At 35.7% G+C, this 13,266-nt stretch overlaps 1 protein-coding gene across 1 annotated transcript; it reads left to right on the top strand.

The window, feature by feature from the left end:
* The first annotated feature begins 8,915 nt into the window (after positions 1-8,915).
* LOC125827965 (increased DNA methylation 3-like) lies at positions 8,916-11,054 on the top strand. The gene is made up of 2 exons (XM_049507299.1): positions 8,916-9,785; positions 10,618-11,054. Exons 1-2 carry the CDS (start codon positions 9,425-9,427, stop codon positions 10,857-10,859), a joined length of 603 nt encoding a protein of 200 aa, XP_049363256.1. The 5' UTR covers positions 8,916-9,424; the 3' UTR covers positions 10,860-11,054.
* Positions 11,055-13,266: the final 2,212 nt, after the last annotated feature.

Genomic DNA, 13,266 nt, shown 5'->3' on the forward strand with positions numbered 1-13,266 from the left:
GCCACAAAACAAACTCAAAAATATTAGTAATTTCAAGTGTCTAATGTGTTAGGTACTAAATATTGGATCGAATCGACCTTTGATATATATATATATATATATATATATATATATATATATTGTAGAGGAACAACTGGAAATTAGAAAGATGATAAGTGAGTGTACAAACCTCCATGTTCATGATCGATGGAGTGACTAACTAAGCAACAAACAAGGTGGAATGATAGAGTGAGGAAGTAGTGTGTATGTGCTGGAAAATGGCACAAAGGAAGAAGAATAATGGATAAAACAATTTGCAAGAGAGGTAACATATATATATGTAGACAAAAGTAGCTAAGGGGAATAAACATCAAAGTGAATCTTGGTGATGGGAATGATCTGCTTTTTTTTATGTGCTTTATTAAAAGGATCAGTAGATTGCAAGGAAAACCATTTAACAAGAAATCTACTCTCATCCACATCCAAATCACACCTTTTAATTTCTTATTTTGTTGGTTTCGTTTGGTTGGAAATAAGTTATCCCGTGATTAATTATTCAGGAATAACTTATTCCATCACTATGATATAAATAAGTTATCCCAAACAAAGAGATCAAAAGTTAGCAACATAATAGTATAAGTTGGTAGTATGGTGAAGGCAGGTCGAGCTTCAAAGGTCCCCTCTTTCTTTGATAATGTGCCTAAAAGCAATGTGGGCGTTAGTTAAGAATCATTCCCAATGATTAGCCTTTGACGAGTCCAACTTTGCTTTTTCTCTACTTACATCTAGAAAAAAAGAAAAATTAGCTATGTGATTTATCTTTTTTAATTAATTATTAACCTATACATGGTATGGTTTCTCGTTGTGTGGAGTGAACAAAAAGAGGAAATGAAATTAAAATTTAAAGCTACCTAGCCGGTCTAAGCTAATAAATTAATTAGGAGGGCCAAGTTTTATTACTTAGCGCAGTTGTTTCTCTTAGTTGTTATGATTTTAATTACTTGGGATACAAAATAAACAATAACAAGTCGTTTGATCGATAGCTATTTATGTATGAAACTCTATATTATTACTTATAAATGTATAACTTTAATTACCAGCAACCAAATGAACGTACAACAAATGTTCATCTATAGTTTCCAACAAACTAAAACATGGGATTGCTAAACCTTAAACAATTGATTTTGGAAAGATCTTTCAAACTGGTCATGTCCAAATATAAGGAAACAAGACAAAAGCTATATGTGCAGGAAGACAGAAGATCCCATTGTTTCTTTCTATGCATCTCAAGAAGCTAGATATGTGTGGGGATTACTCGATAGTAGTATTATATTTATATACTTTCTCTTAATTTGTTTTTATTATATAATTCTTTGAATATAATAAATTGAACGTTTTGAAAAATATGTTTGAATCTCTTTATCACTTCTTTTGGTCAATGTTTGTCCTTTAATTTCTTGATCACTAATTCTGGCATATCCTCGGGAATTTCAACATTTGCTTTGCTCAAAAATCAAATTTGAAATACTAAGACTCTTTCAATCGGTTTAATTCCCTTACTCTTGAAAAAGAAAAACCATATTATTGGTCCACATGATGACATCGATCGTACGTTATTTGTTGATTGTTTATGTTAGAAAATGGGTATTTAATCTAATTAACTCAATTTCAAATGTTAAAAAAAACAACTCATCAATCAACCATTGTGAAGACTGAAGATCAGCATGAATAACATAATATAAAGATAACACCGAAAAGTTAACAAAACATATCTAGTTTTCAATTATTTTTAGTTGTTCTGGAAATATGGCTACTAATTGATCAAGAATTTCATTGAATGATCCATAATCAAGTAATTAACTTAACAAACAAAGTTCAGGACTAAGTTACACTATATAAACTGCAACAGAAACTGGCAGAATCAGACAACTTGGGATGGCAATCATTCTAATGAGACGACAGCTAGCAATCTAAGCTCTAAGTTCCAGAACACCATTTGAGTGTAACTTGGTTACTACAAAGTGAACTGACCTTGAGGAAATATATCCGTCAACTTCTTCAAAGAAGGATTCACACAAAGAAGAGTGGCAAGTGAGGTGCCTTGTAGCAGCTGATGAGGGCATGGGAAAGCAGGTGTTCCAGCTAGGACTGACGTTATAAATTGCCACATCGAATAAAAACAGACATCGATCTCTTCTTCCTCCATTTAGCTGCTTCAATCTGTTATGTATCTTTCTTAGGACACAAGATGAAATGTTCTAGGTAAACCAAACACTAGTACTACGCATTAAATTTATTTTTCTATTTCATTATACAACAATTCCATTTTCTCCCCACAAGACTAACCCCCAAGACTCTGAAAAGATATATAAAGAAATTAGTTTTAAGTTATGTTGCTCAAACTTCTCTTCTGGTTCTGTGTCGAATCCTCCATAAGAAATTAGTCTAAAGCTGTGCAGGTGCTTTTGGCTGCATTCCAGCACATAATTGCCTGCAAAATAAGTGCATTTTGGCTGTTCCTTCAGCAGCTATAAATTACTTCATTTTCAGCACAATTTCAGCACAATTGTCAGCATCCCCAGGATAAATTAGTCCCAGGATTATAATCCAAAACTATAATCCTGTGATAACTTTGTTCGCGAACCAAACGACCCCCAGTGAACTGAAGGAGAAAAGAGCAGAATTCACTCAAAGTGAGTGTCTCCTTACTCTTACAGGAGCTGATGAGGGCATGGAAAAGCAGGTGTTCCAGCTAGGTCTGACGTTACAAATCAACCTTAAGATGAGAACACACATCTCTGCTGCCATTAGGCTGTTTGAATCTGTAATGCATCTCTCTTTGGACATGACATCAAACTACTAAATGCCAATACTATTTTGAGAAAATGGTCTAAAACCCTCCAACCTATACCCCAAATCCCAACTACACACTCCAACTTTACGGGTGTCCTATCACCCCCCCTAACATATTATTACTACACACTTGAGTGCTGACCTGTCATAGGAGGTGAGAACACCTCCTCTAGGTTTTAGTTGTTTATGTTCATTTCTACTTTAAATCTTGAAGTTAGGATTTGTAATCTGCTCTAATTTCTTATTTAGGGTCTCTAATTTGAATTTTGAATTTTCTCGAAATTCGTTAAAAATGGCAAATGAAAACTTGAATATGCTTTGTATGGATGAATCAGACATAATATTTCACACAATGTTGCTCTTAATTTCACAAATTAACAGAAACCTAATAAAGCACAAACTCGAAATAAGGGACAAAGAACTAACCTTTACTACATCAGTTGATACACTACGTAATCAAGTTGAAAATACACACAAAAATGCTTCGATCATCACCAGAAATGCTTCGATTCAAATGGAGAAAACGAGATGAAAAGCTTCTCTTTGAGATTTCTAACGTTTTTAGGAGGGAAATGGAGAAAAAACAAGAATTGGGGGTTGAAGTGGGTGGGGACCCGCGCGTGCAAACACATGAGACAATTTATTTGGTTTATGTGGACAGGGCAGCACTCAAGTGTGTAGTAAATAGACAAATAAAATGTCCAGGGGGAGATAGGACACCCGTGAAGTTGGAGTATGTAGTTGAGATTTCGGGCATAGGTTGGGGGGTTTTAGACCATTTTCTCTACTATTTTTCTAGGTAAGCCAAAAACTAGTGGGACTCGTTAAATATTTTTTTCCATTTCTTCACACAACTAATCCATTTCTACTTTTCGTTTATTTTCTTCCAACAACATCCTGTAGAAGACAGCCTCCTCAGAATAAATCAACAACCAATCTTGGACCATATGAAACGCTCTTTTAAATATATTTTTTTCTTCAGAAAATTAGGTTCCAATCATGGGGAAAAAATCATTGTAAGTGTATTATGTCTTCATTTGGACCAATTTAGCAAGTGGATTTCAGGACAATAGGTTCCTATCATAACAAAAAAAAAACCAGAAAACTAAGTTCCAACTTCCTGTCTCTACTATCCTCAGTTTTCAGTGCTATATTGGCTGCATTTCAGCACATAATGCAGCAGCAATTGCGTGCGAAATAGGTGCATTTCGGCCGTTTTTTCAGCAGCTATAAATTAGTTCATTTTCAGCACCCTTTCAGCACAAGAAACAGATTATAGGATAAGAAAGCCATAAAGCAAAAAATTAAAGCAAAGAAGAACACAAATGCTCTTCATTGGTCAATCCGCCAGAGACAAAAAATCAGCTTCTTTATCAAGGCTAAAATGTAAGGAAATCTACCTGATATATAAAAGAATGAACTCTAGACCAAAATCCTTTGCAAACTGTATCAGATAAGTGATAACAAAGCAAAAAGTGTTAGATCCGAGCAACATAAATTTTAAGAGAAAAATGGAAAATTATGGGATAATAACTTCCAAAGAAAAGAACCTTACTGAGTTTCAAGTTTCAACCTTTTCATGTTATACATACCGCTGGAAGTGTCCATGTGTAATTTTTCTTTTCATTTATTTTCTTCTAACAGCATTCTGAAGAAGACAGCTTTCGCAGAACAAAACAAGAAGCAATTTTGGACAATATGCCTTTTCGCTTATCTTCAGAAACTAGGTTCCAATTTAGCAAGTGGATTTCAGGACAATAGGTTCCTATCATGACAAAAAGAAAAAACCCAGAAAACTAGGTTCCAACTTCCTGTCTTTACTATCCTCAGTTTTCAGTGCTATATTGGTGATCCAAAACAAAATCATTTCAGTGCTATATTGACTGCATTTCAGCACATAATGCAGCAGCAATTGCGTGCGAAATAAGTGCATTTTGGCTGTTTTTCAGCAGCTAATGCAGCTATAAATTAGTTCATTTTCAGCACCCTTTCAACACAATTTCAGCACCATTTAAGCACAGTTTCAACACCATTTAAGCACAATTTTCACTACCCTAATTTTAAGACAAAGCTCAAGTAGATTTCATTAAAAACAAAATCTTAGCAAGTGGATTTCAGAAAACTAGGTTCCAACTTCCTGTCTTGACTATCCTCAGTTTTCAGTGCTATTTTGGTGATCCAAAACAAAATAGGGAGTCATTTGAACTGTAATTGTCTCTATTTACATGGTAAAACATTATCTACAAGTTTAGTACACACAGCACATTGGCTCCACTGAGAAGAGCTTTCTGTGGTGGGTCTGGCTTAAATGGTTGTTCAGATGACCTACCGGCTCGTACTTCACCACAACAGCCTAAAAAATGCCCTCAGATCTGAAATTTGGTGAAAACAACCTTGGATCGGTAGGCCCGGGCCAAACTAAAGGAGACAGCGAAAGCTCCTCATGGACATTGTTGCTGGATTTTCATATCAAAGACCCGAGAATATCTTGAAATGGTTCTTCCACCAGTTGATGTCACCCCTCGAATCAGGACCTTTCCATCTTTTTCAATCTCACAGTTGAACTCACCTGCAACAAGGGTTAAGGAGTTCACTTAATAAATATGATAAGATACCACCATAATCAGAGAAGTTTGTGAAAGTGTTTGCACCAATGGATACACTTCTGTAGTAAAATCAGAAAATAGGCTCAGTTAGTACGGAGAGCAAGATCTAAGAGGGCATCAGCCAATCTCATTTTCTGAGTGTTAGGCAGAGAAGTCTGACATACAAGAATATTATCAGGATAACAATTTCTTCTACGATGTTTTCGTGGTTTCTAGACATCGAAAAAAGAACTAAATAAGAGTCGTAGCAAGGCCAACATTGAGAGAGTAAATTCAGAAGCATCTCCACCTAATAATTGCCCAAATATTTCTTTCTCAAATAGACATCACGAGGTAGCATTACAAACTTAATACAGGAACATGGTTGTTGGATTAATCCTTTTGTCTATAATGGACTCCATCCATGAAACAATCCTAGTTGAGTGTGCATCAGGAAAATGAACAAGTTACACAGAGCAATTCCCATCTACTAGTTTTAATTTCTGTCGAAATAGTATCCTATCAACAGTGAAGCAACTGTTGTCAGTGAAAACATTAAATGCACAACATTAAATTCATAGCAGACTCATCCGCATCACATAGCTGCAATCAGAGACATGCAGCATAATGAACTTCCCTATTCAAGCTATATTCCTCGTATTCGGCATGCTTCCAACTCAATATTTTCCTCATTTTAACATGAACTTTTACATGAAACCATATGTGTATTCCATTGCTGATGATCAGTGGCAGAAAAAGTTCAGCAGCATAAGATGTTATGCCGCTACTGCCACGAATATCTGTGGCACAATAGACTTACAAGGACTTATTCTAATAATAGAGGAAAATCAGTCGTACAGCTACCAAGTGGGTTGGTCAAAGCACAAGCTTCATGAACTACTCTTGCTTTAGGTCCTTCAACAGTTAGAAAGTTGTGGTATCAGTTTTAGTATCTGATTCACATAAACTAATTTCCAGGATCTCCGCTGCCTAAGAACATAAGCAGAGTAGCACGTTCAAACAGATAACAGAAAGGCAACAAGTTATGCTCCTTGGAGGGGAGGATCAATCAGTTCAAGGTCCAAAATGGTATTGGAGAAACACTGCATAGTTCTGGATCTTCTAGTACAATTTAGCCTTTCACCTCTAATAGACTAATGAAAATATTTTTTTTCAGAAATTTGAACCAAAAGTTTCTAATTGAAACACTTTATTAGGAGTTGAGGTGCTCAATTGAAACATGACTTAGTTCAAGTGTCTGACTTAGTTCGAGTGCTCAATTTAATAAAAAGTATTCTCATGATCTCATCCTCAAATCATAAGAGAGGAGAACTATGAGGAATTTTTTAACATCAACAGCTTGGCATATCATAAACGGAGAACACACAGGATGAAACACAAAAACAGAATCAGAACAAGCACAACAATGCTAAAGGAAGATACAAACAAATAAACATAGAGCGGCCAAAAAGGAGGCATGCGCAAAAACAGGTAACCCAGCTCAATTCAGTATCGAGGGTGGAACAGTGTGTGGTATTAGGATGCTCATTCTATTGCTCTACAATCGATGGAAATCAGTAAAATCCCAAACCTTAGTCAGTATATTAAAGAAATTTCAGCAAGACAAGGTCGAGAATCAATCGAAAGCAGCACATAAATGGACTTGCAGCAAGACAGCACCTAGAAGCTAGTGTCAAGTAAGAGAGGCAAAAAAGAGCACACTTGGGCATCAAAAGCAACAAAAACACATACATCAGGAGACTCTGAAACAGAACCAAAAATGAACAAATGGAGCTGAGGAAGAGGACCGGCAGTGAGAAGAAAAGAGGCAAAAGAAACATAACAAAAAACCAAAACCAAGAATTCCACACACAAGTGACAAGATAGAAGGTAGAAAGCAGTGACCAGAACCTCAGGTGGCCGGAGAGACCATCGGGAAACCAGAAGCCATTACCTGGATCTACGGTTTTTTGCTTTTTATTCCTCTCGCTTTATTAGTTGCAAAGACTTGATTTTTATTTTATTATTTAAAAAATAGTTTATGGGTCCGGGGCCTTTTTTTAAAAAATAAAAAATTGCGAGTCTGTTTCTCTAAAAATTGACACGTACTCCCATAATGTAACATCATCTTTCACCTCCTCCATTAAAGAACATCAAAGATCAAGAAAAAGTCAATGCAATTTTCTCTGAAGAGTGAAGAGGAGTTTGATTCTTGGTTGGTCCATTTTCTCTGCTTTTGTATTTTGTGTATGGGTTTAGGTTATTGCATGAAACATGGCTGTTGCAAGATAAAGTGTAAAGCTTTTCTGCTCGGTGTTGAATGAATAGGGTTAATCTCTTACTGTTTTGCTTAGGTTTCTAGTGTAACTTTGTTTTCTTCTTCTCTATGTTTTAGATTTTCTGTAAACTGATTCAGTATTGTGCAATTTTGTTTGTGTGTAGTTAAGTTACTGAGTTGAATTCTGTTTTAACTGATTGGATGCAATTTATGTTCTTTCTCGTATTAACATTCTCAAGAAAAGATATAGAGTTCAATTATCAAGTTGAACTTATTTGAAAAAATGAAGCTTTTCTGAATAGCCAGGTTGACATAAAGCTCCAAGAATCACAATTGATCTTTGTTGGAAGCATAAACTTTCTTTAGTTTTATCTAGGATAAGTTTGCATTTGTTGTTTCATACCTTGAAATTTGTTTAGGATGTGCTATTCTAGCTAATCTCGTTGCTTCGTTCGGAAAAGGAAAAGGAGAGAAACTAAAGTAGTTGAATGTGTTCCTCCTTTCATCATTCAGTTGCTGACCTTAGGATGAAATTTGCAGTTGATCATTATGAACCAAATTAATTATGCTAGAAATCAAGTAAAGGAAATAGCATGTCATAACCAACACTTGTTTGGAAGAATTAGAACTAACTAATAGTACTACCTGATTTGATGTGAACAATGAACGAGAAGTTTTTTTCTTTTCTACTTTTGTGCTTAAATTTTTACTAAGTAAAATATGTTGGTTAAACATATTAATGCATTTCATTTCTTTAGCTGAACGTGGTCCTTTGGATGCCTTTGAGAAGTTGGCTGATGATAGGGAGATTTGAACATTGCTTCCAGAAGTGGCTCATGCTTGCAGTAATAGATAGTCGACCAAGGCTGATTTTGTTAACGTTACAATTGAATGATGTAACCAGAAAATACGATTCTCCATGGCACACTAGACCTTTTTTAAACCTAAGTAGTTTTTGTCCCACACAGGCTAGGCATGTGGATTGAACAAATAACTGATTTCCCTATTGTGTTAGTGCCAGTAAATGTAGATGCCTATTATGATGTCATGAACTAACTTAATTCTCCAATTTTTTTCTAATTTATGTTTTCAACTGCTAGTAAGGTTGATACCAGCCTGGGAGTTAGTTTCTTCTATTTGAATCCCTCCTCTACAAATGTGCTGGTGACATGTTATAAACCAGCGATTAATGGCTTATAGAAAATCCGTTGATCCTGGAGATTTGGTTAATGCTTTACATTTAGTAGCTTGCTTATGCTCAGTGGTTTGGTAGCTTATAGAACATCTGTTGATCCTGGAGGTTCGGTTAATGCTTTACACTAAGTAGCTTGCTTATGTTCAGGGTCAGTTCCTGCTAAACGTGTCACTAAACTCACTTCATCTCTCTTTTCTTTATTTTTCGGCCTCTTGACACTGGGTATTACCATAGCATATAGCTACTAAAAGCACTTCTCCTAGGTATTTGCACATTCTGTAATAAACTTGCTTATAGATTATATGAAGTAGTATAACTTGCATATTACAGTATTTCTCTGAATTCTTTTCATGCCCTAGGGTTCTTTCTTTTTTCCAGTTTCAACCTTTTATGGTAGTTGTTCTTTTTGACCTTTTTCCTACCTGAGTTCTTCTTGCTTCTTTTGATGGCAGAATTAGTTTGGAAGTTGGATAACTGTTGAATGCTTACAGTATGTTTCTGATGAAAGACATGGTGAACATGGAAAGTCAGTAAATGTCAAACATGGAATGCTTACATCCTGAAAAGAAGGTTAAGAGAATAATTTGGAAGCAGTCCAAGGAGAAATCGAATGGGGAAGACTCTGCTGAAAATGGTACATCATTGATGAAGATGGAAGACAGTGTGAAAAAGAGGCCCCATTCTGATACAATGACCAGTGGTGTAGATAGGCCTTGCATGATGTCACTTCTCCCTCTTCCCAACTTGGAAGAATGTATCTCGGGGACCCCTGCTATCTTGACTGGAACGGCATGCAAAGGAGTAACTGGACCACCTGTTGGAGTTGTTGATATTGGTGTTAGCATATCTGCTTACTATTTTCGTATTGCTCTACCTGGAGTCAAGAAAGATCCTGGTTTGTTACTTTACCTTTTACTTGTTGCGTTTCTGTAATCTGTTTGAATGTGCTAATCTGCTTTAAGGTCTTAGTCAGCCGAGATCTTGGTAATTATTCTATGTGAATCAGATATTACAGAACTGATACTACCAAGCTGTAACTGCAGAAGGACCTAAAGCAAGAGTAGTTCATGAAGCTTGTGCTTTTGACCAATCGCATATGGTTGCCCTTTGACTGATTTACTCTATTATATGAATAAGGCCTTGTGAGTCAATGGTGCCACAGATATTCATGGAAGTATCACATAACATCTATGTTGCTGATCTTTTTCTACCACTGACCATCAGCCGAGGAACTTATCATATTGCATGCAATGAAATCCACATCCAGTCACAATATATAGTGTTGGAAGCATGCTGAATATGAGGAATATGGCTTGAATTGGGAAGTTCATTATACTGCATGTCTCTGATTGCAGTTATGGGATGCGGATGAGTCTGCTATGAATTTAATGTTGTGCATTTAATGTTTTCACTTATGATAGGATACCATTTTGACAGAAATTAAAACTAATAGATGGGAATTGCTATGTGTAACTTGTTCATTTTCCTAATGCAGACTCAGCTAGGATTGATTCATGGATGTAGTCCATTATAAACAAAAAGATTAATCTAACAACCATATTCCTATGTTAAGTTTGTAATGCTACCTCGTGATGTCTATTTGAGAAAGAAATATATGGGCAATTATTGACTGATCCTGTTTTCTGATTTTACTATAGACTGTATCTATTGGTGCAAATAGTTTCACAAACTTCCCTGATTATGAACACTTTAACTCCTTGTTGCAGGTGAGTTCAACTGTGAGATTGAAAAAGATGGAAAGGTCCTTATTCGGGGGGTGACATCAACTGGTGGGAGAACCGTCTCAAGATATTCTCGGGTCTTTGATATGAAAATTCAGCAACAATGTCCATCTGGTGCTTTCACCGTCTCCTTTAGTTTGCCCGGGCCTGTCGATCCGAGGTTGTTTTCACCAAATTTCAGATCAGATGGCATTTTTGAAGCTGTTGTAATGAAATACGAACAGTAGCTGGTAGTTCATGTAAACAACCATTTAAGACAGAACCCACCACAGAAAGCTGTCTGCTCTTGGATTTCTTGTTATGATTAGTGGTGGGCTGATGGCTAATTTGCTGTGTTTACTAAACTTGTAGATTATGTATGGTTCAGACGATGACATGTTTTGACATGTAAATAGAGCAAGTACAGTTTAAATTGTTCCCTATTTCATCTTGGTCCAAATGAAGAAATAACCCACTTATGATGATCTTTTTTTCATAATTGGAACCTAACTTTCTGAAGAAAAAAATACCTAAAAGAGCATTTTATATAGTTCAAGTTTGCTTCTTGATTGATTCTGAAGAGGCTATCTTCTTCAGGATGTTGTTAGAAGAAAATAAATGAGAAGTAGAAATGGATTTGCTGTATGGAGAAATGCAAAAATGAATTTGAGGAGTCCTACTAGATTTTGTTTTACCTAGAAAAGTAGTATTGGCATTTTGTATTTTTATGTCATGTGCAAAGAAAGATACATGACAGATTCAAACAGTCAAAGGGAAGCAGAGATGTGTGTTTTCATCTCAAGGTTGATTTGTAATGTCAGTCCTAGCTGGAACACCTGCTTTCACATGCCCTCATCAGCTGCTGTAAGGGTAAGAGCACACTCACTCGACACTCTTCTTTGTGTGAATTCTACTAGGTATGTTCTACTCAGCTGCTATAAGAGTAAGGGCACGCTGACTTGACACTCTTCTTTGTGTGAATTCTACTAGGTATGTTCTGCTCTTTTTTTCCTTCAATTCACTAAGTTGCTTTACTCTACCTTGTGCTTCATTCTCACTTGCCTTTGAATTTGAGTTTTCTCTTTTTTGCTTTCTTAGCATTTATCTGATCAACTGTTTTGGTCTGTTATACTAAGGGGGTAAATTATAGACCTTAAGCATGAGATTACAATTCTATAGTAAGTAAATCCTCTTTGAAACGTACGATAAGTGCTGATTAGTATGTTGAAGTATTAATGTTTGTTGTACTTTCGATAATAGTGCATGAATGCTGCTAACTTGAGGAATAAACAAGACTACTCATGACTCAAATATGAGTCAACCAATTCCTTGTAAAAGAGATTTCACTGAATCTTGACTGGATTCTCGTAATCCCTAATTCATTTTAGCTTCTTTTGGTCAATATAACCCTCTGAAAATTCCAATAAATTGATTCATTCCTTTACTAAGATTTGTGCTTTGCCGTTTCTGCCGAGCAAGGTATACAATTCTATTTTGAACTATTTCTTTGCTAACTTTTGGAGATTTTAGGATTTGATTTTCAATTCATTTTTTTCCGCTTGTTATTTGACATTTGATACACTTTGGAAAAGATTTTGGTCTAGGGTTCATTCTTTTAGATATCAGGTAATGTTCCTTACATCTTAGCCATGATGAAGAAGCTGATTTTTTTTGTTTCTGGCGATTGACCAATGAAAAGCATTTGTGTTCTTCTTTATTTAAAGTTTTTGCTTTATGGCTTTCTTATCCTATGATCTGTTTCTTTGCTTTCATCTCTTAGCACTAGGAGGAGCCATGGTAAGTTGTGGCATTTTTTAGGATTTGTATTTCAACTCATTTTTGGCTTGTTCAGTTGCTATATGATGCCACGTAGATGATCTAAGGTTTCTTGTCTAACATGTCTAGTTGGTGGAGAGGGAACTAGTATAAAGCGGAATTCAGACCGGAAAATGCATAGGGTGATGAAATTACATGAGCTTTGTCTAAAATTAGGAGTATAAGCGGAACAAAAGATATATTAAAGCTGGATCACTTGTTTCTTCCACTTTGATCTTGGATCTATATCTTTGGAAGCACCATTTAATGTGTCTATTTGCTGCTTTAAGTAGGCATTATTTGAAATATGACATCTTCTAGATTTATGCTTTTGAAAGATCTAAACAACAGTTCAACATTCAGAATCATATAGAAGGCTAGGCAATGTTGTTGTTATTAGACAGAAACCATAGTTCAGCATTAAATTATAGACATTAAGCATGAGATTATGATTCTTAATTATGTAAATCCTCTTTGAAACGTATGAAGTGCTGATTAGTAAACTGAATTACTAATGTCTGTTCTACTTTCGACAACAGTGCATGAATGCTGCTAACTTGAGAAACAAACAAGACTACTCTTGACATAGATCTGATTCAACCATTTACATGTAGAGAGTTTCACTGAAAACCTCACTGGATTCCCAAATCCCTAGTTCTTTTTTTATCTTCTTTTGCTCAGTAGAACCCTCTGTGAGTTCCAAAATACTGATTTACTCCTTTACAAAGATTTGTGCTTTGCCATTTCTGCAGAGCAAGGTGTGCAAAAAAGGCATTTACTTCTGTGCTTTAAAATTTTGTGCTAAATCCCCATTCTTCGAACTGGCATGTTAACTCATAG

This window comes from Solanum verrucosum, unplaced genomic scaffold (assembly GCF_900185275.1).
Source record: "Solanum verrucosum unplaced genomic scaffold, falcon-dt-bn FXZP01000064.1, whole genome shotgun sequence".
Lineage (NCBI taxonomy): Eukaryota > Viridiplantae > Streptophyta > Magnoliopsida > Solanales > Solanaceae > Solanum > Solanum verrucosum.